The 26,787-nt window shown below is 38.7% G+C and overlaps 6 protein-coding genes across 6 annotated transcripts; 3 read left to right on the forward strand and 3 right to left on the reverse strand.

Moving 5' to 3' along the window:
• The first annotated feature begins 1,941 nt into the window (after nt 1-1,941).
• Nucleotides 1,942-4,667, forward strand: LOC108655801 (uncharacterized). The gene is made up of 3 exons (XM_018107658.3): nt 1,942-2,545; nt 2,633-3,409; nt 4,358-4,667. The coding sequence occupies exons 1-3, from the start codon at nt 2,431-2,433 to the stop codon at nt 4,546-4,548; spliced, it is 1,083 nt and encodes a 360-aa protein (XP_017963147.1). The 5' UTR covers nt 1,942-2,430; the 3' UTR covers nt 4,549-4,667.
• A 5,894-nt stretch (nt 4,668-10,561) lies between these two features.
• Nucleotides 10,562-14,563, forward strand: LOC108657896 (arrestin domain-containing protein 3). Its single transcript, XM_018110552.3, has 4 exons — nt 10,562-10,919; nt 10,979-11,304; nt 13,126-13,768; nt 13,835-14,563. The coding sequence occupies exons 1-4, from the start codon at nt 10,808-10,810 to the stop codon at nt 14,152-14,154; spliced, it is 1,401 nt and encodes a 466-aa protein (XP_017966041.1). The 5' UTR covers nt 10,562-10,807; the 3' UTR covers nt 14,155-14,563.
• A 940-nt stretch (nt 14,564-15,503) lies between these two features.
• LOC108655720 (arrestin domain-containing protein 17) lies at nt 15,504-17,814 on the forward strand. Its single transcript, XM_030383670.2, has 3 exons — nt 15,504-15,861; nt 16,576-17,565; nt 17,638-17,814. Exons 1-3 carry the CDS (start codon nt 15,750-15,752, stop codon nt 17,778-17,780), a joined length of 1,245 nt encoding a protein of 414 aa, XP_030239530.1. The 5' UTR covers nt 15,504-15,749; the 3' UTR covers nt 17,781-17,814.
• Nucleotides 17,815-18,112: 298 nt separating this feature from the next.
• On the reverse strand, nt 18,113-20,123 carry LOC108655616 (arrestin domain-containing protein 17). The gene is made up of 4 exons (XM_089256758.1): nt 19,994-20,123; nt 18,835-19,184; nt 18,242-18,773; nt 18,113-18,168 (listed from the first exon to the last, which is right to left on the reverse strand). Exons 1-4 carry the CDS (start codon nt 20,103-20,105, stop codon nt 18,113-18,115), a joined length of 1,050 nt encoding a protein of 349 aa, XP_089112884.1. The 5' UTR covers nt 20,106-20,123.
• Nucleotides 20,124-20,874: 751 nt separating this feature from the next.
• LOC108660142 (arrestin domain-containing protein 3) lies at nt 20,875-23,569 on the reverse strand. Its single transcript, XM_018113431.3, has 4 exons — nt 23,269-23,569; nt 22,045-22,394; nt 21,425-21,980; nt 20,875-21,361 (listed from the first exon to the last, which is right to left on the reverse strand). Exons 1-4 carry the CDS (start codon nt 23,378-23,380, stop codon nt 21,183-21,185), a joined length of 1,197 nt encoding a protein of 398 aa, XP_017968920.1. The 5' UTR covers nt 23,381-23,569; the 3' UTR covers nt 20,875-21,182.
• Nucleotides 23,570-24,093: 524 nt separating this feature from the next.
• On the reverse strand, nt 24,094-26,615 carry LOC108660136 (arrestin domain-containing protein 17). The gene is made up of 3 exons (XM_018113427.3): nt 26,422-26,615; nt 24,626-25,639; nt 24,094-24,506 (listed from the first exon to the last, which is right to left on the reverse strand). Exons 1-3 carry the CDS (start codon nt 26,534-26,536, stop codon nt 24,238-24,240), a joined length of 1,398 nt encoding a protein of 465 aa, XP_017968916.1. The 5' UTR covers nt 26,537-26,615; the 3' UTR covers nt 24,094-24,237.
• Nucleotides 26,616-26,787: the final 172 nt, after the last annotated feature.

Below are 26,787 nucleotides of genomic sequence, written 5' to 3' on the forward strand. Positions count from 1 at the left end.
TCTTTACTTTTTATATTCCAATGCAATGCTAACAATTTATTGATCTAGCGCTGACAGCATACGATGATACTTACCATATAAAGTAATTAACGTAGTTAATCCATACTTAGTCAAAACTTTTAGTCTTAAGCAAAATATATAAACAATTGCACAATTTTACCAAAAACAACAACAGTAAAAACAACAAACCTAACATTTTCAATGTTTATAATGTCTATTAACGAAATTTACACTTGAAATTAGCCAAGAATTAGACTATATAATTAAATTTTGAATTGATTTTATGTCCAAGTCCAAGTTCGACTTAACTTAAATGTACTTCTCAATATAATTGTCTTGTATTTACCTATCTATCTATCTAGCACATCATCATCGTAACTACATATAAATTGTCTAAATTTAGTTATATTTACGAACAATTTGAGGAAAAAGTCAAAATCACATTACTCTATGTTGATAAACTCGTGTATACTTCCCCTGATTTGTAACCAGTCTAACCAGTAACTAATCTTAAGGAAATATTCTGTCTTCAATTAACTCAAATTTCAACCAAAATGGAGCAATATATATAAATATATATTATTATATGTATATCCAAATTAATGTGTTTTGGTTTTGTTTATTGTGTTTGCAATTCATTTTAATTGAGCGCAATGAACTAGAGGGAATTCTGGATTATATCGTTCGCTGGGTAAGTGAGGTACTTGCTTTCAGGTATAAATTAATACGTATTTACTTATCTCAATCTGTATAAAAATACTAAGGGGCTAATTTGGGCTGCTATAAAACTTGATTAATGGGTATTTTAATTTGATTTTAATGACATATCTCTATGCTAGTATAGGTATACTAGCACTATCCATTATATCTCCATACCATTATATGTAAGTTTATTCATTTATCTGCCCTTGAATAACTGTATCTCAATAATTTAGGTTTATTATTTATGAAAGTGTCAATTTTAGCTCTACCTTTCTATGTATACCAAGTAGTATATTTATTTATTAAAATACAGGCTAATTTCAAGTGTATCAAGTGTATGTAATAGGTAGTGTACTGATATATAAGTTTATTATGAGTTTGTTACATCCGTAACTTCAATATATCTATGCACACTACTTGCAAGCTATCGGGGAGCTGAGGAGTATGTAATTGGATATCTGAATGCACTTAAACATGTGCAAGTGCTGCCCTTGAACTGGAGCTTATCGGAACTCGAAAATGAGAGAAACAGAGCCTATAAAATTGAATATCTGGGTTCGCTGCAATGCATGTAAACAATACCTTCAAATGGGAACGTATTGGGAGCTCATTGTATATACTTGAGAGTCATTTACAAAGAGCACATACGAGTTCATTCTAAATCGAATCAAGCAAAATTTATAAATCTAACTCTATTTATGTTATTTAAATTGATATTAAAATTGATTTTTTTTTTCTTTTATAGAGTAAAAAAATATATAATTCCATTTAGTTATTATAGATTTTAAAATTATAATAATTAAATTATTTATCTGTTGCTTTCGATATTAGCATTTATTTTTGAATTGGTATTAGTTTATAAATTTGATGTAAATACCAAAATAATTGAATTATAATTTTAAAAAAAAGGAAACAAAGTTTTTTTTAAAATTAAAATTTAATATTTATTTTATTATAATTTTTTTACATATTTTATATAATCATTATAAAAATTAGATGACTGCATTATTATTATTATTTTTTTTTTTAATATGAAATATTTCGTCATATAAATTGTCTGTTGAATATATATTTAATACTCTTTAATACCATAAACATAGGAATAGGAGGCTCAAAAGAAAATTCATGAAAATGCCTGGTGTGCTTTGCAATATACGTCTCTGACTTTGATACCAGCTTCTCACAGTACGTTCCCATTCATTTCAATTTTGATTTTAGTATAGTTCAGATTTTTAAAAAAAGTTAAACTTTTAGATATTCCCGCGGAGACATTTCAATACATTTTCTTTTTACTGCGTACGAGTTTCGGTGAAAAACAAGTGCACAAACCATTCGAACCAGTTTGTTCAAACGCATTCAAGTTGGCAGCTCAACAGGTTGGGAAAAATCAGAGCCAGCAACTGTGCGGCTAATCTCCCTAGAAATATAAAATAATAAAATAGAATAATATTCTTATAAATAATAACGTGCAGGGACTTGCGGCGCTATCGTAAACTCAAATTTATCTTTAGCTTTTTATAATTTCATAAACAATTGAAAAAACAACAACAGCAACAACAACAAACAACCAACAAAACATTTGCCAAAGTGGTTGCCGTTGTCGTGTGTCGTTTCCCGTTTGCCATTGCCACTCGCGCTTCGTCTGCTGAACAGCTCGCACTTGAATTTTATCGCGTGCCGCAAATAGGCAAAGCTGATTTCGAGTCTGAATACCCTGTAATTTGCAGAATGCCCAGCAATTGCGAAATTTGTTTGACGCGCACATCGGCGGTCTACTACACTGGCGAACACATTACGGGCTGGATAAATCTGATCGCCAGCAAAAAGCCTCTGCATGTGGAAGGTGAGTTCAATTGGCAAATGGTTTTAGCGTGTTGACCTGCAACTGATAACGATGCGACGATAACGATGCGATTCTCCACTTGCACAGCGCTCAGTATCAGCTTGCGGTGCCTCAGCACAGTTGGCTGGCAGGAGGTGGACTCCAGGTTGCCACAGATCGTGCACAATGACAGCGAGGCCATCAGGGAGCCCTCCTACATTAACTACACGGGCAGCAAATTGCACATGGAGAAGACGCAGCGGCTGTTGGAGGCCGTCAGCCTGCGTCCGCGGGGCACCGAGCGCCGCAACTTCGAATTCCAGTTGCCAAGCGAGCTGCCCGCCAATTGCCGCCTGCCCCTGGGCCACACCAGCTACGCGCTGCAAGTGCGCTTGCAACGCCGCGGCAAGCACGACAAGATATTCGAGAGGAGTTTGTGTGTGAAGCGACGCATTGAGATGCGCGAATTGCGGCCGGCCACCAACTCGAGCGTCAGCTTGAGGCTGCACTTGTCGCGCAGCGTCTACGTGCCCGGCCAGCGCATTGCCTTCGAGTTGCAGCCCACAGAGCCTGCCGCATGCCGCACCTGTCTCTGCCAGGTGATTACCTATCGCAGCGACAAGCCCGTGGTCAAAGAGAAGCGCGTAGAGCGCGTGCTCGACGAGAGCTTCGATTGGGCCGGCGTCCTCCATCTGCCGCTCTTCACGCCCCTTATGACGCAGTTGCAAGGCGAGCCCATCGAGATCTCTTACTTTGTGGAGGCAGGCAGCAGCCTCTGCAGGCAGCCATTACGCTTGCCTCTGTGGGTGGGCAGTGTGGCGCCACCTATGGACGGCACTGCGGACGCTCGAGCGGACAGTCCGGGTCTTGGATACGACAATTTGGGTAAGTGTTTGCCAAATGCGGACGCAGGGCCTAACGATGTTTACACAACTGCTATGCTCTTAGCTTTGATACCCTGAAACCATTAGAAATGCTTAGTGAGGGTATAATAGCTATGTGGCAATATATGCAACAGGAGGTGTGGCAGACGTCATAAAATATACATATTCGAGCTTAGGACATATATGCATCTTATAAAACTAAGAGGTCGTAAATTTTAAATGCATTTTCGTGCATGCCCTACTAGGAAGGAGTTTAAAATTTATTTTTCTAAAACTCATCTTATTTATAATCGATAAAAATCGATAAACTGAACTAAACTTCTTCGAAACACTCTTAGTTTTGCCCATAAGTTGGCTTGTATAGAGTATAGTAGCACTCTAAATATTTTGAATAGCTAGAGCGAACAATGCACACATCTGGATATCATCATTATGACTATAACATTTCAGTAGAAAAATGCATTTTTTTGAACAGAAGTTTATAAACAGTTGTTTTCCCATGAATGCGCAATTTATATTATTATATATTAATTACACATACATATAAATACATACATATATCAGCACATTGCAGGGTTCAGGGTATTTCCATGTCGATCAGCACTGACTTGATTACTGTTGACTATTTTACCCTAAAGCAAAAAGCTAAGAGGAGGCGTTTTATATGTTTTTCATCAATTTTAGTTATCTCCCTCTTCTTCACATTTTAAATGTATTTATCGAATTGGATTAAATATAATCAATCTTATCCGCGTGTATATATAAGTACTCAGATTATAATTCTTAAAGCCGTATACATACTTTTACACTTACTAATGAAAGTACTAATCTGAATCAATAAATTTAACTATTTAATTCTTTTAATCATACTTATTTTATTCGTTTAATTGACTATAATAAGAGCACATTTATATACTTACAGCTTTTCTGTTTTCAATCTATTTTCCAGCTTTGAGTGAAAACGATTCACTTGGTGCAGCGATCTCCGAGCTGCCGCGCCACAATTTGAACAGTGAATTCCGGCCACCAAGAAAGACCGGACACGGCGACCAACTAAAACGGCGAAGGCGCCATAGGAAACAGTCGTACATGCGTTTAGCCTGGCGCTACTTCTATGACAATCTCTTTCCCGGTAACTAACGACATGGCTGTGAGCTCGAAGTATTAAATTAATTGAAATAGGTGCGTGCAGGCTTTTAAATAAATTTTGGTGAAACGAAATGAAATCGCTGAGAATATATTTATATTTTTGCCGATAATATATACTATGTATCTAGCCGGGGCGGGAATTTATCGCTCATATGTATATAGGGTAAATTTATAGAAAAGCTGCATATTTGCACAGAATTTATCAACGCTGGATTTATCAACGCCTGCGTCAGCAAATCGAATTTCATTGATTAAATTTCATTGAGAGTCCAGTTCGTATATATAAAGCAACCCATAGGATCTCAGCTATACAAACAACTCGGACTAAAACGTGAGCAAATAATTAAATATACCGTTTTAAATATTGGATTTAATTAAATTTATTTAGAATGACTTAGATAATGATTATAATAATTAATGCTAATAAAAATAATTATACAAAAACAAATGCAATAATAATTATATTATTTTTTGAGAGATAGTAATTTATTATAATTTTTTTGTTTACACTTTTGCAGCTGAAGTAGCTAAAAATATTTTTAAGTTTTCATTCTAACGAGACGACATTTGCTGCTTTTCAATTACTCACTTGGGATGCCTTCCAAACTTCTATTTTATTTAACTGAGCACTGTGAGCAGTTCTTCTACCTGAGCAAAGTTATGGACTATCCTCCAAATATGATTGCCTTTTCTCTTTTGTCTAATTCTATTCATTGTCTATTGCAAAGATTGCCCTTTATTATTCGTGTTACTTTATAGCATTTAATGTCTATCTGCATATATCGTAAACATGAGTAGGCGAACTCCAAGCCATGCCCACGGAAATGTAGCTCCAGCCAAACAAACATATCGGTTCCCTCAATACTATGTGAGCCAAGCTTTCAAAGGTATTTATTTAGGTAAGGTTTTTTGGCTTCCTAATCGCAATTCAATCGGTCAGGGATAAGGATTAAAGACTAGCATTGCTGTTGGAAGTTAACGGATGAGCAACATCAACCATTGCGCCAATTATCATTATATAACGCTAAAATTTACGACCGCGAAAGTGAGAATGAAAGGAGTTATATGTAGTATTAATAATGATAATAATAATCAGTTGACAACAGTGATATTGACATTTTTATACCCTGAACCCATTGAAAATGGGAAATCAGGGTATAATGGTTTTGTTAAATGTATGTAGCAGGCAGAAGGAGGCGTAGCAGACCCCACAAAGTATATATAATCTTGATCAGCACGACGAGCTGAGTCGATTTGGCTCTGTCCGTCTGTCTGTCCGTCCGTCCGTCCGTCCGTCCGTATGTATGAACGCGTCGATCTCAGAAGATATAAGAGCTAGGGACTTCAACTTTTTTTTTAAAATGTCCGTATATATCACGCGCATATCGAGTTTATCACTAAAAAACGATAACCATTCCAATACTTTTTTATCGATAAAAAACCTTATCGAAGATCACTTAAAAAATTATATCTCCTACATCTTTCAAGCTAGAGTCTAAAAATTTAAAATGTATATAAAAATGTATTTTATACAATTTCGCTTTTTGTTAAAATTTACCCCCCACCCCTAAATCCACCCCTCACCCTCATCTTTGTAAAAGTCGTATATCAAATACTAGAGACTTGTGCTTCGGTATACACATACATTTAAACATTATGATTACGTTCTGAGAGTTTCATTACGATCGTACGTCTAGAAATTAAATTATTCAACAAATAAGTTCTCAAAATATTGCCAACACTGCAGCGCAACCCAAGCGCAATCGCCTATATATGTGAGTGTGTGTGTGCGTGTGAGTTTGTATGTATGCGTGTGTGTGTGTGTGCGTGTGTGTTTGCTAATTATTATTGAAATATAAGTTGCTTGTAGGGTTCAGGGGATCTCGTAGTCGAGCAGTCTCGACTAGAGCTTTCTTTCTTGTTTTTTTTTTTTTTTTTTGGGCTGAGGTAGAAAAAAATGCTTTATGCGCCGTCAGTCAGGTCGTCACTCTGACCGGAGTGTCGGATTGCATGACTGCTTACCGACTAATAACAGTGGTAATAGTAATAATAATACTGAGATGACAATAATAATGATGGCTACGATAATGAGGATGCAGGAGAAAAAACAAAGATATATAATATAATAATGTTTGTTCTTGTTTGAATAATGACTACAATTTTGATAACGCAATAATATTAATAAAAACAAAAATGAAAAAAAAAAAAAATCATATATAATGACTACAATTTTGACAATAATATTAAAAAAAAAAAAATAATAATACACAATATTAACAATATTAAAAATCACGAAAATAGTAGAGATATTGTATTAGTAATGACTATAATGCTGACCATGTAAAAGTAATATTTACAAAAATAAAATCATATAATTATAGTAATAAAATCATATTATTGTAATAATAATGACTTTAATTTTGATCAAGCACGTATATTTCTAATAATAATTCAAATAAAACCTTTCTTAAAAAAATGAGTTTTCAGCTTTATAGAGCAATAATTGATTTGCCATTGATTTTTATGCGTCCATAAATATGCCGCAGGCCCATTCCATTCGTCGTCTTTGTTGCTGGGTCCTAATCAAATACGCGAAGCCGTCTTGTTGGAACGGGTCAAGGCGAGCCGCCCATTGCCACAATTATCTACAGTAAATTGAGTAAAGCATCGGAGGCTATCAGAGAGGAGATGCGCCAGTGCTCGACGAGGCTGTAAACGCTTGTTGCCACATTTTGTGGCAGCAATGTCGGCTAGCCAAATGGTGTGAAGCTCATTTGAAGCGGGCCTTCGCATATGCCAATATTGCCGCCAAAATGCGTGCAAGCCGAGAGCTGAGAGTCGAGGAACATGAGAAACAGAGAGACGCTGACCTCGTCATGGAGGCGCAGTTGATGTCGCCTTATTTTTGGCTTTCTGTTTTTGTTTTTTTTTTTGTTATACCCTGAACCCCTTGAAAATGGGAAATCAGGGTATAATGGTTTTGTTAAAATGTATGTAACAGGCAGAAGGAGGCGTGGCAGACCCCACAAAGTATATATATTCTTGATCAGGGCGACGAGCTGAGTCGATTTAGCCCTGTCCGTCTGTCTGTCCGTCCGTCCGTCCGTCCGTCCGTCCGTATGTTTGAACGCGTCGATTTCAGAAGATATAAGAGCTAGAGACTTCAACTTTTTTTTAAAATGTCCGTAAAAACAGCGCGCATATCGAGTTTTTCACTAAAAAACGATAACTCATTCCGATAGTTTTTTATCGATAAAAAACCTTATCGAAGATCACTTAAATAATTATATCGCTTACATCTTTCAAGCTAGAGTCTCCAAATTTAAAATGTATATTAAGATGTATTTTAGACAATTTCGGTTTTTGTTAAAATTTACCCCCCACCCCTAAATCCACCCCCTCACCATCATCTTTGTAAAAGTCGTATATCAAATACTAGAGACTTGTGCTTCGGTATGCACATACATTTAAACATCATGATTACATTCTGTAAGTTTCATTACGATCGTACGTCTAGAAATTAAATTATTCAACAAATAAGTTCTCATAATATTGCCAACACTGCAGCGCAACCCAAGAGCAATAGGTTATAAATTTATAACTCCTACATTTTTAGAGCTATAGTCTCCAAATTTTAAAAGTATATTCCAATGCATTTTATACAATTTCGGTTTTTGTTATATTTTGGATACCGGCTCCAAATTCACCAGAATCCCCAGTGAAGGTCAGATTCTAGTATAGCTAATTGTGAATGATTTGATTTGATGTTTTCTTTTAAATGCCAAATATTCAATAGAATATGTAGATCATATGCTGAAAGTTTCATTAAATTCGGTTTAGTCAATCGACGTTAAAAAATAACAAAATGTTTGGCCAATTAACAAACGCACGTGCTGCAGCAACAGCAGTTTTCCAATACGTGTGCACACATACATTCAAACATCTTCTAGCACATTCTTTGAATCACATCAGCAGTTAGTTTCGTTTAGTTCTGCTAGATGGCGTTGCATCAGTGAATCTATTTCAGTTTGGACATTACAAATCAGAACAGAGGAGTGGCGTCATGGTAGAGGGCGCGGCCCTCGATCGCGAGGTCCCCGGTTCAAATCCTGCTGGGCGTATTGTAGTTTCCTTTTAATTGCTTCAAAACTTTTATATATTTGTGATTAAATTTCTCTTATATTTTTTCAAAAATCGAAATTGAAATTTTAACATTTTTATTAGTTTGGTTGTTCTTGCACATTCTTAAAGTCACATCAGCAGTTAGTTTGACTTAGATTTGGTAGATGGCGCTGTAGCAGTGAATCTATTTCAGTTTTGACATTGAAAATTAAAACAGAAGGGTGGCGTCAAGGTAGAAAGCGCGGCGCTTGTTCAGAAGGTCTCGGGCTCAAACCCGGAGCGTGTCGGAATTATCTCTTTTAATTGTTTCAAAATTTTTATTTATTTAATTAAATGGGTTTTCTATTTAATTTATATTTTTAAATACATCGAAATTGAAATTTGAACCATACTAAATGTGCTTTTTTATTATTTTGGTTCAGGGTAGTATCTAGTCGAGCACTCTCGACTAGAGTTTTCTTACTTGTTTCTATTATTTTGGTTCAGGGTAGTATCTAGTCGAGCACTCTCGACTAGAGTTTTCTTACTTGTTATACCCTGAACCCATTGAAAATGGGAAATCAGGAAATCATCGCAGACCCCATAAAGTATATATATTCTTGATCAGCACGATGAGCTGAGTCGATATAGCCCTGTCCGTCTGTCCGTCCGTCCGTCCGTCCGTCCGTCCGTCCGTCCGTCTGTCCGTATGAACGCCGAGATCTCAGAAGATATAAGAGCTAGAGGGCTGAAATTTTTTTTGTATACTCGTGTATACCATACGCAGTACGAGTTTGCTTTATTTTTTCGATAACTCATCCGATAACTTTTTTATCGAGAATAATCGAAAAATTGATTTTGTTTTTTGAGCCTCATCGGAGTACTATTAGACGTGGAGACTTCAGATTTGCAGTGTATATATATATGATGAATACAAACATTTTGTAATCAACAGATTTTGGATACCACGCCCCCTTCGCCCTCAATTTGTAAAAAACGTATTTCAAGTACTAGAGACTTGTGCTTTGGAATGTACACACATTTTGACATTTAATTACGCCCTGAAAGTTTCATTAAGATCGTATGTTTATAAAAGAAGTTATTCACCATGTAAATTCTCATACTATCGCCCACACTGCAGCGCAGCCCTAGCGCAGTCGCTGCTTACTGAGCAGTTAGCAGATCGCGAGCGCGTGAGGGTGGATGCATGCATAAAGTATATATATTCTTGATCAGGGCGACAATCTGAGTCGATTTGGCCCTGTCCGGCCGTCCGTCCGTCCGTATGTATGTATGAACGCGTCGATCTCAGAAGATATAAGAGCTAAATACTTCAACATTTTTTTAAAATGTCCGTATATTGCGCGCGCATATCGAGTTTATCACTAAAAAACGATAACTTATTCCGATACCTTTTTATCGATAAAAAACCTAGAGTCTCCAATGTTAAAATTTACCCCCCACCCCTAAATCCACCCTTTCACCATCATCTTTGTAAAAGTCGTATATCAAATACTAGAGCCTTGTGCTTCGATATACACATACATTATGATTACGTTCTGAAAGTTTCATTACGATCGTACGTCAAGAAATTAAATTATTCAACAAATAAATTATCATAATATTGCCAACACTGCAGCGAAACCCAAGCGCAATGGCCTGTATATGCGTGTGTGTATGCATGTGTATGTGCGTGTATTTGTTTGTATGCGTGTGTGTGTGCTAATTATTATTGAAATATCAGTTGCTCGAAGGGTTCAGGGGATCTCGTAGTCGTGCATCTCGACTAGAGCTTTCTTACTTGTTTTTATTTTGTTTCGGTCTTTTTTGGCGCCGCTCAAACAAAGAAACCGAAAGGGACGCAAGCAACAAAGCGTTATTTGACCAGAAGCAGACAGTAGACGGTTACACAGACGCATGGCGCCAACTTATTGATTCGCGCCCCCATTCCAGCTTTGCCTTTGGCACAGGGCGCAAGGATGCTGCGAGCGAACGAGAGGGCAACGCAGGACGCACAACAAAGGCGCTGGGCTCAGTGCGCGTCTGGCTGTGCGAAAGTTCGGTTGAGTTTTCATTATCCTTGCCGTGCGCTGTGTCCGTTCCTTGTTCCGCGTGTAATGTTTGCAGTGCATTGGGGCCTTTGTTAGCCATGCCCACCACCTGTGTCTTTCAGCTGGATCGCCTGAATCCCGTCTACAACAGCGGCGAATACATCAGCGGACGCATTCTGCTACGCACGGACAAGGTGAAGCGCGTGAATGGTGCGTCGCCGTCGCCATCGCCAAACCCCGAAACAAACTCTCAATTTCGCTCCTTGCAGCTGTCTACGTTACCCTGGAGGGTGAGGCCAAGGTGCAGTGGTCCATGAGCGGCAAGAGCGAGACATCCAACTATTCGGGCCACCAGCAGTATCTGCACACACGCACCAACGTCTTCGACAACTCGCTGTTCCGGGCCGGAGTGCACGTCTATGTGCTCACATTGCGCATACCACCCGACTGCCCGAGCAGCTGCAAGGGCCCGTATGGCTACATTGCCTACAATATATCGCTGACCATCGACAAGCCGTGGGGCTTCGACGAGGTCTTCCGCAAGCCCATCATGGTTGTCCAAACATTGGATCTCAACTATAACTCTGAGTTTGCGGTAAGTTTTTTATTTATTTTTTTTTTTTTATTTCCCTCTTAATCTGTAGCCAAGTGACGTGGCCCGAGAAAAATGTGTGAACTCAATTTGTGCTCGAATGTGTCTCATTAGTGTGCGTAGGCGTTTACTGTGGTAATTTATACGGGTAGAGGAAATATATGTAAATATTGTATGCAGTGCGAGAATTTTCTAAAGAGTCGCAGCAATATGCGACTCAGTGATAGAGCGTTGAATTCCTATCTTAAATTATTATCTATCAACAATTAGCTAAAAATGGGAGACTGAAACATTTTCGTAATAAATGGTCGTAACTACTGTTGAAACTTATGATGAAGGAATTTTTGAACTAATATATGTTAAATTGTTTATTATTGAATTTGAATAGTGAATTTAAACTGCTTTAATTGGATTCAAATCTAAGACAAAAACTTGAAATTCGATGTTTTTAGATATGTCTAATAAAAGGAGCTTATTCATCTAAAACTGAATTTTATTTCTTTGCTCTTAGTTATAAATATGTGGTCATACTTATATCTTATTCAACAGAAAAGGAATTCAAGTCGAAGAAAACTTAAACTTCAGTTTAAGCTCAATTACTTGGCAATGCTTAATTTGCATATTTAGTTGTTGCTGTTTAGTTTGGCTATTTTGCTGCTATCTCTATGATATTTCTTTATCTTAGCTGCAGAGTGCTTTGTTAATTCTCTTTGTTATTGTTAAGTTATTTAATGGTCTATGAAAAATGAATTTATGAAGCTGTAAATTAGTATTCAAATTAAGCAATTAGCACTGTCAAGAGCAGCAGTTGGAATAGGAATTAAACTTAAAGTTTCGAACTAATATTTGCATTGAAGTTCCTAAATTGCTTTATATTTCGTCTTGAGCTTTAATTTAACAGAACTTATTCGATTGGACAGCTATAAAAGTTATTTTTAAAATGTATTGTTCTGATTTAAGCCAAGTACATTAATGATACGAATAGTTGGCTTTTAAATATATATGAAATAGTTGATTATGCTGTGTAATGCCTAAATTTATTTATAAATTTAAAATATATATTAAAGGCAATATTAATGCTCTGAAGTTAAGAGCAATGTTTAAGATGGATGGAAGGAATTAAAATACAAATACTCTGAGTGCAGCATAGATTACATTAGTTGTAGCTAATTCACTCTTAATAAGTCATTTTTAATAACTACACAATGCTAATTGATCCTGTTCTATCTGCATAGCACAGTAATTAAAATTTATAGTATTAAGTCTGCAAAAAGAATTAATTAATAAGAGAAAGGACTGCACAAATGCTGTATCACTAATCGAAGTACAACTGCTTGCTTTTTGTTTCAATTTAGCAATGCCTTAATTCGTCATTCGCTCAGCTGCTTTGTGCAAGCAAAAGAAAAACGGGCACCTAAAAAAAGAAGGAAAATAAATGGAATTATTCCCGCTTTGGGTGGCTCTACTCCAACTGCCGCTCTCAACTTAAACAACTTAAAGGTCTCACTTAGCAGGTGCCTGCAATTCAGTAAATGCATAGCTTAAAGATGAATCATGGGGTGTTAGCTCTATTCCAGGAATTTATAAATAATTAAACACTTCATCATGAGACACGTCATATACAAATCACATTTGAAGCTATATACTCATGCTCTCTATATTGTTTGGCATTAGCCAACCATTCATATAAGAACTGAAAAGATACTATTTAGATTAATTACACAATCTTTATTTTATTTTTGTCAGCTCAACTTAAATTATTTTATATTATATTATATTTAATTCCATTTAACTGTTCCCTAACCTCCCCTCATCTCCCTTCAGCTGCCTGTCAAGGATGAGAACATCAAATACCTCTGCCATTGGCCATGTGTCTCGGGACCCATTAGCTCCAGCCTGGCGCTGCCCGCCTCCGGCTTTACGCCGCTTCAGGAGGTGCCCTTCACCGTGGAGATCGACAACCAATCGCCGCACTACGATATTATTGCCTTGGAGGTGTCCATAAAGCAGCACTTTGTCTTCCTCTCGCGCAAGCCCGTCAAGCGCAATTTCTACACGAAGACTCTGTGCAAGGAGACCATCACGGATCGCACCCTGCGCCTGTCCAAGCGCATGTACGAGTCGAGCATTGTTGTGCCCATGGACACGCCCCGATCCACGCTGAACCCCAACTACATTGTCTTCCTGCACTACACGCTGCAGGTGAAGCTGAAGACCGGCTACTTCCACTACGACACGGATCTCTCCGTGCCCATTGTGGTGGGCACGACGCCACTGCAGCATCTACAAGCCAGCGCCTCCACCCGGCAGCCGGCTCGACGCACGCCCACGCCGGAGCGACAGCGCCTCATCGAGCGGGTGCAGCCACGCCCCGCAACGGTCGAGGAGGAGACGCCCCAGGAGGCGGCAGCCGAGGAGATTCATCAGACGATGGAGGACGACGAGCCGCCCTCATATGACAGTTGCTGTGAGTGAAGAAGATACTCTCTCTCTCTCTCTATCTCTCTCACTCACTGTCTCTCTTTCATTGCAGTGCCGCCTTCTTTTAGCTTCGCTACTTTGGCTGGCAGTCAGCAGACGCTGGAGAGTCAACCGCGCATACATCTGCCCAAATTTCCGGGCTTTAGCACGCTGCTGGGCACAGCGCCGGCGCATGAACAGATCCTGGAGGACTCCGGCCTGGACATGCACTACTATCGCTCCTATGGCTCGCTGGACACGGATCACACGGGCCGCAGCCTCGATACCTTCGGCTCGCTGTGCGGCCCCCTGTCTGAGCAGAGCGAAGCGGAGCAGCAGGAGCAACGACTGGATGCCACGGCCCAGGTGCATCAGGCCGAGCATCAATTTTAAATGCAAGTGTCTTAACGCCCATTGTGGGTATAATACGTAAGATTGTACTAGATATAAGTGTTCAGAGCTAAGTAATCCAATTATATTTTCGAGTGTGTCATAATCCGTCTTATTGGAAGCTCTCATAGCTCATACATATATTATATATGTGTATATATATATGTCTTATATACATTAACTATACTTTACTGCCATCCAAAATTGAAATTTCATTGAAGCGAACTTATTGAGTGCCAGAAAGTAATTTACTAAATATTATTCTATTGCTTTTTACATGCATACTTTTGATTCAATTAGAATTACATGTATCTAGATCTAAATGTAGCTATATCTAATATTTTTGAAATAAGACTTGTGCGTTCATAATTGGACAATAAATACGTATACAAAGCAGAGTTCTTTACTCATAGCTGTTGTACGAATTTATTTTTATTTATAAATTGTATTTCTATTAAATTAATTATATTACATTTTGATAATAATAAAAATGGCAGCAACAATAATAATAATGGATGTATTATCAAAAACAATTTATTGATAATGATTAAAAAATAACAATGATGCTCCTCATTGATGAAATTATGTAAAATGATCCATAAATTATTTTATATATATATATATTGGGATATAAAAGTTGGGCCAATGAGCTCGGAGACTAACATTGAACAGAATATTTTTTGTTTTATCAGATTTGACTGAAATATTACTATTCTTCTTATCGAGATAAAAATACCATAAATAGCTGTGACACAATTTTGTTAACATTTTAATAGTATGATGTCAGTTCGGTTCCAAAATGTGGGTCAGTTTTCAGTCTTCATCTTCATCGATGCTCAATTTCCGTCTATTAATGGCTGGGGCAGGTCTAGAGAATATATATATTTGGATATATAGGGAAGCAATTCGATGAGCAATCAATCCAGTTTTGTTTGAGTTTACATTGATATAGGTCACAGTAAACAAATGTTCTGTGATATTCCTAGAGCCTTAGTTATTTTGTTTGCGTAAATAAAAAAAACTTAATATTTATATATTTTTTAATATTATTGATATAATTACAAAATATTTTGTTTCTAGGCAAATATAATAAATAAGTATGTTTTGTATTTTTCTTTTGAGGATTTAGTTTAAAATTTTATTTATTATTGTTTTTATTAATTTATTAAAATTATTTGATTATTATTTGTATTATCAATTCAGCAAAATTATTTATAAAATATTCTATGTAATTTCTGAAAGTTGGCTTTGATTTTTGACGTAAGTTTTGCCGGTGAATTCGCACACACACATATATACACACATTTAAGTATATTTATATCTAATGCTTATTTATGGGCCCATTTGAATTCGCCTATGCGTATGCAACGCTTGGCACCCGAGACAGTTATTTAATTAAATTCGCTAATTGTTTACGACAAGTGAGTGCTCGGCGCTTGCACCCGCAGCAGGGGCACGATGAATTGCGATTAGATAAATACACTAAATAACAGAGCAGACGACATGGCCAACACCGATAAGGCCTGTTTAATAGGCCGGGCTACTGTCAACAAAACGGCAGACAACGCGCGCTAGTCGAACGGTGCAGAGTTCCGAAAATGAGCCAAATCTGCGACATCCAATTGGAGAGACCCAGTGGGGTCTACTATGCTGGCGAGACGGTAAATGGCCACATCTACCTAACTCTCACGGAGCGTGCCCTAATCAAAGGTGAGTCACGATCGAAGCCAGCCACAGGGCATGATTCATGTTTAGATCTAATCAAAGTGATCAAAAGTAATCAAAAGATAAGAAAATTCATAATGTTATTGCGAAGTGAAGTGAAGTGAAGTGAAGATGAGCTATTAATATTATAAATAATAAAAAACATGTATACATTTTAGTCACACATATACATATACTATTTTATAGCCTATAGAATTATGCTAACTTGGCCCTAAAGTTTGAAATGTAAATATATATAAATATAATCAATTAAAGCAGCAGCTGATAAAGCGCTAAAAAGTGATAAGCTCGAAATATTTGTGTATGCCCACGCAAGAAATGCTGAAGAGTATATTGGCTTGGTAAGTTCTCAACTCTCTTAGACATTTTATATATTCCAGAGTGAGTTATCAGTTAAAGCTGAGTCTAGCTGCAAACATGTGGGTCAAGGTAAGCCAAGCTGTAATCACCGGATTTTTTTGCTGACTTACCGGGCATAGTTCATGCCATTGTTTATCAGTCTTGCCAGAAGTTCGAACGAATTAATTCTTGGTAACAATAAATAAATAAATAATTTTTTAGATCATAAAGGTTTTTAGTACATATATAAATCGGATAAGCCGTACAAATACTTGTATGTTTTAGATCATGCAATTTTCGAGTATTAAAATCTGATGAATAGTGAATGGAACTCATGTAAAATACTAAACTTACTTTCAGCCATTTTCCTGGAGTCGAATGGCTTTGCATCAACCTCATGGGATACGCCAAAGAAATCAAAGAGGGCTAAGCCCGGCAGTGAGCCAGAAGTTAGGCCCTACCTTCGCTTTGGCCAGCGTGTCGACTACTTTGCCAAGGTGGACTACTTTGTGGGGTCGGAGGTTGCGCTGCCGCAGCTGATAGCTGCTGGCGCCTATCGCTACGACTTCAGTGTGCAGCTGCCCGCGGGTTGCCCCAGCAGCTTCGAGGGGGCGCATGGCCAAATACGCTACACGCTGCAGCTGCAGGTGCAGCGTGGCGGTGAGCAGCCAACGGAACCGGCCTACGTACGGCAGCTGCAGCTGATTGGGCGAGAGCCGAGTCAAGAGGCGCAGCAGCTGCAGCAGCTGGGCGAGCAGCCCTGCGAGGTGAGCGCCGTTGAGCTGCGGCCGCCATTGAAGTTCTGGCACCGTCCGCTGCAGCTGCACCTCAATGTGCCGCGGTCGAGCTACGAGCCCGGCATGGGCATCTCGGTGCACGTGCAGCTGCACAATGGCCAGCAGCTGCCCCTCCAGCAGATCACCTACAAGCTGAATCAGGTGACCACCTATCTGGGCCGCCAGCAGGATAGGCCCAAGCGCACGGCCCAGCAGGTGGATCGCCGCCCGCTGATCAGCAGCAGTCATCAGCTAGTCACGTGTCCGCGCAACGAGCTGCTCAACTTCCAGCATCTGCACACGCTCCAAGTGCCACAGACGCCGCCCACGCTGGGGGCGAACGTTTGCGACTGCCTGCAGCTCGGCTACGAGCTGGAGGTTCTGGTGCAGACCAAGAATCCCCAACGTTATATCTCAGCTCGAATGCCCATCATCATATATCAGGCGCCCAGTGCAAAACAGGAGTTGGCCTTTTCCCAGCCAGTGGGCATCGCCAGTGCGCCGAGTCGAACCCCGGAGGCAAACAGCTTTGCCATGGCTGCTCCTCATCTAACCGTCTCCATGAGCTCGTTGCGTAAGTTCCGATTTACATAATATAAAGATATATATATAAAGTATAACTACTAATCTATCTATTATTATATAGCTTCACATTTTCGGGAGGCGGAGTTCATGATGGGCACCAATCTGAACAAGGATAAGCACGCCATGTCCGGGGAACAGCTGGATTTTAGACCCCGTTACCTCTATTACGAAATGGACAATACTGAAACGGAAAAAGTTCTCTAGATCTACATTATATATAGATATATAATATTATAGTATTAAATTTAATATTCTTTATTTATTCACTTATTTTTTGTAACTAAATTATTTATTACAAATATTATTTGAAAATTATTCACGTTATTCGCCTTCACGCTGTAAGCTAAATTAGAAATCATTCATTGATTTAGCCATATAAGATATGGACGTGTATTTTGTATGTATACAAGTATTTATTGGCAATATATATGTATATGTACATGTATAAAGTACAGAACGTACACATATTTTGTGGAATTTTGTGGGGTATTTTGTAAATAATATTTATCCCCGTCCTGAATGAAGCTTTGGTCTATTTATTTGCGCCAGGTGCAGTGGAAACTTCCAATGCTATCCCAGGTGAAACTCTGGGCTGAGGAGATCCTGCACAGAAATGAGGAATGGATCTATTAGAAGTTGAAGCTAGTTAATCACCAAATACTTACGGCCAGTATCGTAGTTTGATGGCAAAGCGGCGGCGGCACCTGAGGGCGTTGCGACATTTTTTGGGGTTTCGGCTCTCTGAGCCAGGGGGATAGTGCCAATCACGATGGGTATCTCGATTACCGAGTCTGTGTGACAGATTCCTGTTTTAATGACCATTCTGATATGGTAGAACAGTCTGATAGCACGCTGATTCCGGGAAGAAGGCGGAACAGATGGTATTACGAGGCTGCCATTAATTATGCGCTTGGACAAACGTCGTACAAGCTCTGCCTGGTACGTCGTACAGTAAGTACTTGTAGAACTTCTAGATTCGTGATGGGGCGTGGTAGCTGTGAATACCTTCAACTGTACCAAGGATACTTCGATACCTGTCAAGTCGTAGCCACGCGACTGATTATCTATATGCAGGACATAGTGTATACGCTGACCTGGCGCATACCCGCCAAAGGGCATGGTTAGAGTTGAGATGACCGGACCCGAGGAACAGGGCCAGCAGCAAAAGTACTTGATGTCTTCGCTCTTGAGTGGCACCTGATAAGGTTAGATATAAACCAATGATATAAGGGCTCAGCTTAAGACTTAGAGTACTCACTCGCAACTCGGGATACATGTTCAGATTGTAGGTCTGCAGCACGGTAACGGTTTTCTTGTACTCGTTGTTGAAACGCCAGGAACGATCTACCACGAGCAACACTTCGTAGGCGATCCTGCCATACGACCCCTCGCACGACGTGGGACATTTCTCTGGAAGTGGAACGCGGAAGGCATAGGTGTGCGTGCCAGCTGGCAGCTCGCCCTTGCCAAACACATTTATCCGTTTGCACACATATACTTCTCTGCCATAAAAATGTTTGATACGGATCATTCTTCTACCGTTCACAGTTCTCGTGTGACGCTTCCTCCAATGCACGTTCGCAGCGCCCTCGAACAAGATGTAAATAGCTGCATAAATAAAATAAAAAGCTTGAGGAAATTATCCATGAAATTACAATGAAGACAGAAGATTTTATATTATAGTATAGATCTTCAACACATCCCCTTTATAGATTTTGATAGCTTTTTTTTCATCAAGAAGGAATACATAACTTATAGAGCAAAATCATTCAGCTCTCATTCTCTGTTTGATGTACTCGCATTGAATTGCTAGAGATTTGAGATTTGACATTTAGCTTGATTATTACAAACTTAGAATTTATCTTTAACATGATATGTTTTATAATTGTAATACATAATTTAACACAATTATACAAAGCGAACTATGACGAGCAACCATTTGAATCTCACTTCGTATTAAAAATTTGGACCACATTTGTGGTTTACTCTTTTTTATAAATTTTCCTGAATAATATATAAAAATAGCATATGTGTCAGGGTAATTAAAGTTTAATAATCTAGAGGGTACGCCCCTAATAGAAATAACGGAACACAAAAATCATACATATGAGCTTAAATTGAAACCCAATTTAGAGCTATAGAAATAGTATTAGACATTAAAGTCTGAACGTTTCAGTGCATCCACAACTTTCTAGTATGAGTCAACAAATGAAATCTTATCAGTTACAGAATTACGAAGTATAAATGTAATTTCAAGTCTTAATTAAACTCAAAATTTTCTTCTCGGTAATATCTCAAATTTGCAATATCTGAAACACTTCTAGCTGCATACGCTTAAAAGCATTTTTATATACAATTTGCAGTAAGGAAAGTAAGATTTGTAGGCTTAAGAGTAAGATACATTCGAAACACTTTACCATTAACAGACTTGTTGCTCGTAGTTGTCAAAATGATGCTCCCACTGACTGTCTCACCGCTGTGGTAAACTAGATTGGAACGGTCGAATAGGAAAACACAATTTGAAGGCATAGCGAAAATCAAATTTTATATGTGGCACTGTCTTAAATGTTCACTTAATTAAAAGTCACTGTATTATCAACTATAAATGGAACAAAGCCGACCACGGCGACGAGCAGTCGGAGCACAAATAAAATGCTTTAGTTTGAAACGCGTTGAAAATAAAATGTTTGAGATTCACAAAGCTCTGAATCAGTAATACGTCCACTATTGCAATTTCTTTTCTTAATCAGACTAATATATTTAGGAAAAAATGCTGATGCGGATAAATCAAAATGGAAGAAACCATACGAAAAGTTGCAATATTTTTGTTTGTTTTTTGCTCATCATAATAATAAATTCAAATGTCAAATATGTATAATAAATAAATATAGTATTTCCTTTCTTCTTTTAAGTATTTGTATTGAAAGTATTTCCTTTAGAATTTCTCTATGTATTTTCTCTAATTCAACCAAGTGTTGCCGCATAACTTTACTGACGAAATACTGCATCTACTGCCCTATATATATTATCGAAATTGTTACAGCCGACCTTTAGGTGAATACTTTCTGTTGCTGCAAGCATTCTTACTTCGCGTTGCTCAAATACAATTATCATGTGAATAATGCTGCATACGTATGGACACTTAAATGATATTCTATAGCTCTTCCTTGCTATGCTGCTGTGAGATGGACAGGAAGACAGACAGAGATATATACAGACAGACACACGAACAGATATATAGGCAATCAGAAACACATTGTAAAATCCTAATTAATTAATTAAATTCTAATAAACTGAATAGTTTATATATAATATATATTTTATTATATTAGTTCTTCTGTTCTTTAGCTCTTTTAAAGACCATGACTAAGGATAGTCTGTCTCGATTTCAGGCAATTCCATTCATACATTTTATGATTGCTTAGATAAGATGTTAAGACATATATTTTTATACAAATAATAATAGTTCTTTGGTATACATTATTTATAGCTGTATATATATATGTATATATTACTGACATTCACAATAAATCTGAGGCTTTGAGTATATGCATTAGGCACTATGAAGTACAAATGATCGAATATCCTAATAAACTCTTGGTTGCTTTACTCTCTGGGAGGTGCAGTGGGTAGTTGCAATGCAATCGCAGGCGGAGCCGAGGGCATCGCGAAGTCGGTGTACATGGGATAGCAAGGTATAAAGTCATCGGTGCGATTGTGCTCATTCACATCCGTATCCACAAATTTGTCTGTTATATTCGTGGCCTGCTCAAATGAGGGAGGCTCTGCAAAGGTATGAGGAATATATGCATTGGAAGCCGAAACTAGTTAATTGAAGAAACGCTTACTGCAAGTGTCGTAGCTTGGTGGCAGATCGGCGGCAGCACCTGCAGGCGTATCTGGCGTCTGGGGTATCCAAGTGGCGACATTGTTCGGGTTTTCGGCACTCTGAGCCAGGGGGATGGTGCCAATTATAATGGGCGTCTCGATTTCCGAGTCTGTGTGACAGTCTCCCGTTTTAATGGCCATTTCAATCTGGTAGGACACGTTGATGATGCGCTGATTCCGGGAAGAAGGCGGAACAGGAGGTATTACGAGGCTGGCATTAATTAAGCGCTTGGACAAACGTCGCACACGCTCCGCCTGATACTCCGAGCTGAGAGTGTTTTTATGTGTTTTGGATTTATAAGTGGGCGTGCTAGCCCTGAATTCATAGATCTGAATCAAGGATACTTCGACGCCTTCCAAATCGTAGCCGTGTGACTGATTATCTATATGCAGGACATAGTGTATACGCTGACCTGGCGCATACCCGCCAAAGGGCATGGTTAGAGTTGAGATGACGGGACCCGAGGAACAGGGCCAGCAGCAAAAGTACTTGATGTCTTCGCTCTTGAGTGGAACCTAAAATGGTTATATTTAAATAAATATGCTAAGGGCTGTGCTTAAAAAAAATTAGGGTACTCACTAGCATCTCGGGATACATGTTGAGATTGTAGGTCTGCAGCACGGTGAGGGGCTGCTTGAACTCGTTGTTTAAACGCCAGGAGCGATCGACCACGAGTGATACCTCGTAGGCGATCTTGCCATACTTCTCCACGCACGACGTAGGACATTCCAGAGGAAGGGGTATGCAGAAGGTATAGGTGTGCGTGCCAGCTGGCAATTCGCCCTCGCCAAACACATCGGTCCGTGTGTACAAATATTGTTCATCGCCACGAAAATATTCCGTATATGACTGTGATTTACCGTTAACAGTTCGAGTGCGATGCTCCTCCCAACGCACCTTCGCCGCTCCCTCGAACAAGATATAAACAGCTGCAGAGATAAAAGCAGAAATCACAAAAGTTAAGATTGAGTAAGAATTTGCTAAGCTTCAATATTATTTCAATTTACGCTTTGTGCTGTCATTCTGCCGGCTGCGTTTGTTTGTGTGACTCGCACAGTGGTAATGCGAAGTACGAGATTTGAATACTTGTAGTTCAATTTATATTTCAATACATTAATTAATTATTATAAAATTTCTTAGCTACTTTAGTTATTTTTAGTATGAATAATTATCTGATACATATACCTAATTATGATAATATAAATAAATTTCACCAAAATTTTATAAATCTTGTTATTTTGTGTGAAATTGAAGCACACTGTAAGAGGCAGTCCATGATAAATACCAGTTGAAGCTCGTTTCTAATCAACTATATGCATTTTAATGCTTACTCTTAATGTTTACTCTTGTTTTTATTTACTTATTATTTGGATGAAAAATATATACAAATGGATTATGTGACAGCGATATATGTGTATAATAATCCATATAAAACAACAAAGCACACCCAAATGGTGCTAATGAGTTTGAAATGAAGCTCAATAAAATTTGCTCATTTTTCTCTCATATTATCGAAATTTCAATCAAGTATTATTGAAGTCAGAGCATTTACAATAGTATACATGAGTATAATATGAGTCATTAATTGTCACGGAAATCTTATCAAGTACAAAAATCACAGTAGAGATAGTATACTGTAATTTCAAGTGTTATTAATATCTACTCATTCATTATCTTAAAAGGTTAGTAAGTTAAGTTGATAGTTGAAGTAGTTCCTTTGACAGCTACACATTGCTAGCAAGAAATTCAAGATCCCATTTACAAGAAGCAGTGAGCGAATAAGAGACATTCTGAATACTTTACCATTGACAGACTTGTTGCTCGTCGTTGTAAAATTGACGCGCCCATTGATTGTCTCGCCGCTGTAATAAACCGGATTGGGTCGATCGAATTCGAAAACACAAGTTGAAGGCATAGCGAAAATCAAATTTTATTTGTATGGCACTGTGTTAAATTTACACTTAATTAGATAAAGTACATGTTTTACGAAACATATTAAAAGTCACTGGAATACCAAATATAAATGGACCAAAGCACGCGACACGAAAACGCTGAAAAATGGACCGCAGCAACGAACAGTCAAAACAGAAATAAAATGCCTCAATACAAAATGCGTTGAAAATAAAATATTTGAGAGCCGCTGAGAGCTGAGCAAGTGTGACATCATCAACGAGTGAGCGAACCAAAACAAAAACGAAAACAACAACTCATGAGAGAGTCTCTCAAAGCTAGTGGAATCGCAACTGTTGGAGAACGACTGAAAGAGAACGACTGAAAGAGAATGAGAGAGCGATTACTATAAAGCTTTGGTGCTGCTCGCGTCAGCTTTTGCACAGCTTTTCTGTGTGTTTTGTTGTTGCGTTCATTTAGCTTTGACGAACACGCTGATGTAAACACAAACATAGGATTTTATATTTGGATAACAGCTGTGTGATAGCTAAAGAGGGATAGATGCATAAGCTAACATATTGCACTCGGCTAATAATAATAATGAATATACAAAGTTCATATATTAAATACATATGTATGTATATAAAGCTCTTTATTTTTAAGTATTTCTATTAATATGCATAATTAAGAATGGATATTTAATAGTAGATAAGAAGTTTCATTCTGCATGACTTGAACTTTTTGGACTTCTTTATATTGTTTTTGTTTATTCATCAAACAGCGTGGGATGCTTCGTAAACAATCTGTGCTGGGCTATAAAACAATATTACGCTGATTAGAATATAAATACTGTCGCGATTAGATATTGCATTTGATAAGATCCTAAATCTCCACGGGCGATTCCACGAATTGTTTTTCATCGACGCTCGACTGGTCTTGCGCCAGCTGCTTTTTATCCGTTGTTCGGTGTTCGCCTCTATGGCGTCGGCGACGGCGTCTTTTCTGTGGCGGATTAGGTGGGGGACTCTGGAATGTATCAACATCGAAGACGGGATAACGCGGCGTGAACCGAGCCGCCTCACTAACCGTGTTGGCATCCGTATCGGCAATGTCGGCGGTCATGAACATGGCTTGCTCGTAGGTGGGTGGAGCTGTAAAAATATTACGGGCAGATACTGAGATTAAAGAAGTAGGGACTTTAAAAGCAAGGAGAAGATGACTATATAGGCTTCAACAAAATATAATTTTAGCTGATATATGTTTGACATACGCAGTTCTGGTGCGAGGTCATCTCCGATCTCGAACTCATCGTCCCCATCTTCGGGCAGCTCATAGTCTTCTAGCTCCTCAGTAAGCTCGTAGCTGGGATTATTGACACCTGCCGCCAGTTCCATGGCCCTGGCCGAGGTACAGGGCAAGTCCCGTGGCACGGCCGCAACGCCAACTGTAGTGGACGGCTCCGCCGTCACTAGCGGCACGTTGCCAATGGTAATGGGTATGATGACTTTTGGATTGGCCATCAGCCAGTTCATCACGGCCACGATGCGCACCTCGTACGAGACGCGAACCACCTTGCTGAGGTGCTCGCAGGTGGGCGCTGTGGCCGGTATCCGCAGAGTTTCAGTAAAGGACTTCTGGCAATTGTGGAGCACGCCCCCACTCTCGCGCTTGGCCAGCAGAATCTTCTCGGATACGATTTGCATGGTGGGCATGTCGGATGTGTACGTGGCGTGCAGATAGAGCATGATCATGAGTTTCCTGCAGTCGCTGCTGGAATCGTTGCGTACATCCGCGTGCACCAGCATGAACTGGCCGGGCACATATCCCTGCTGCTGCAGCGTGACCTTTATGTGGACCGGCTTGGTTTGCATGAAGCAAAAGTATTCCATGCCCTCACTGCTAGCCGGCTCGCGCAGCATTTTATTCTCCTGGTTCAGATCGAGCAGCTTGAGCACGGTGAAGCCCACGTTGGTGGTGCGATTCGAGGCGCCGGGCCGTATGAACATCACCTTGGCCAAGTAGCGTATGTGTCCGTAGATGCCCTCAAACGAGGACGGGCAATGGCTGGGTATGGGACAGGCAAAGGTGTACGTATAGGTGCCAGCTTCAATGGTGGTCGTCGGTGCCTGCTCCGAGCCCATCAGATATGTGGTCGAGGCTATGTAATCCTCTCGACCCATAAAATAACGCTTGCGCCCCGGGCGGTACTGGTTTGTGGGCACGGCACGCCCATGCTTACGACGCCACTGAGCCTGTGCATAGCCGCTGATTTGCAGCTTAATTCCTAGAAGAATCAAGGGCACATATGTAATTATTATCTACACTGGAAGTTCAGAATTAACTAAGAAAATAAGATAAAATCTAAGTAGTAAAATAGTAAAATATTATAAAACTTAATAATTCATTTCGCAGCAAGAAATGTTTTTCTGTTTGATTAACAAAATAAACAAAGCTTAATGAAAGCAGTTTTGATAAACAGTAGAATATGTTTTAGGTCTGTATTTATTAAAATGAAATAATTATTTAATTAATTATCCATTTCAAAAATAATTAACAATATTATTATTTTTAAACTATAATAATAAATTAAATAACGCAATAAGTGAAATCATCACTAAACATATTAGCCTAATTTATTTGTATTAGACAATAATAATAAAAAAAGGGATTTTTTAATGTTGTATAAAATCTCTGAATACACATTAAAATGACTAATAAGTTTTGGCATTTCCTGATGCACACCTACCACCTTATCACTAGGTAGATCCCCCTGAGCATTTATTGAATAATACACACATTTTTTTCTTCGCTTTGCTTTGCAAATCGATTAACTCTCTGCGGTTTATCAGTAAATTACAAATATAATGGGACAAAAAGACAAAACGAAAACAGAGAACAAAAGAAGCAAGTAAAACAAATACAAACACAGATTAGATAAGAGCGAAAGAGAAGAAAATAAAGAAAATAAAATAATACAAATTCTATATAATAAGTAATTTGTGTACTAAAAAATTTAAGTAGATCTTAGGTTCGACATGTGGCGGGCTCACAAATAGTTAGACATACCTCGCAGTTTCTTGGTCTTATTCAAATTGACGATCACCTTCCCGGTGACCACCTGTCCGGTAAAATATGTTCCATGCTCATTCTGATCGAAGGTTATTTGGCAATTATTGGACATTGCTGTTGTCTGAGTACTTTGAGGGCCAAGAGCGCTCCGAACTCGCTCGCTGCTAAACGTTAACTGATTAAGCTATTATTTTTGGGGGGCTACTAACATGATATAATAACTGCCAGGTGCTATCTTATCTAACAAAAAAAAAAAAAAAAAAAATCATATAATGATATATATATGTATATATATATACACCTATAATCCCAAACGTGGATTCCTCAGTCTGAGTGAGAGTCTATGGAGAGAGACAGACAGAG

Source organism: Drosophila navojoa, chromosome 2 (genome assembly GCF_054131105.1).
Source record: "Drosophila navojoa isolate 15081-1374.11 chromosome 2, UAZ_NAV_1.0, whole genome shotgun sequence".
Taxonomy (NCBI): domain Eukaryota; kingdom Metazoa; phylum Arthropoda; class Insecta; order Diptera; family Drosophilidae; genus Drosophila; species Drosophila navojoa.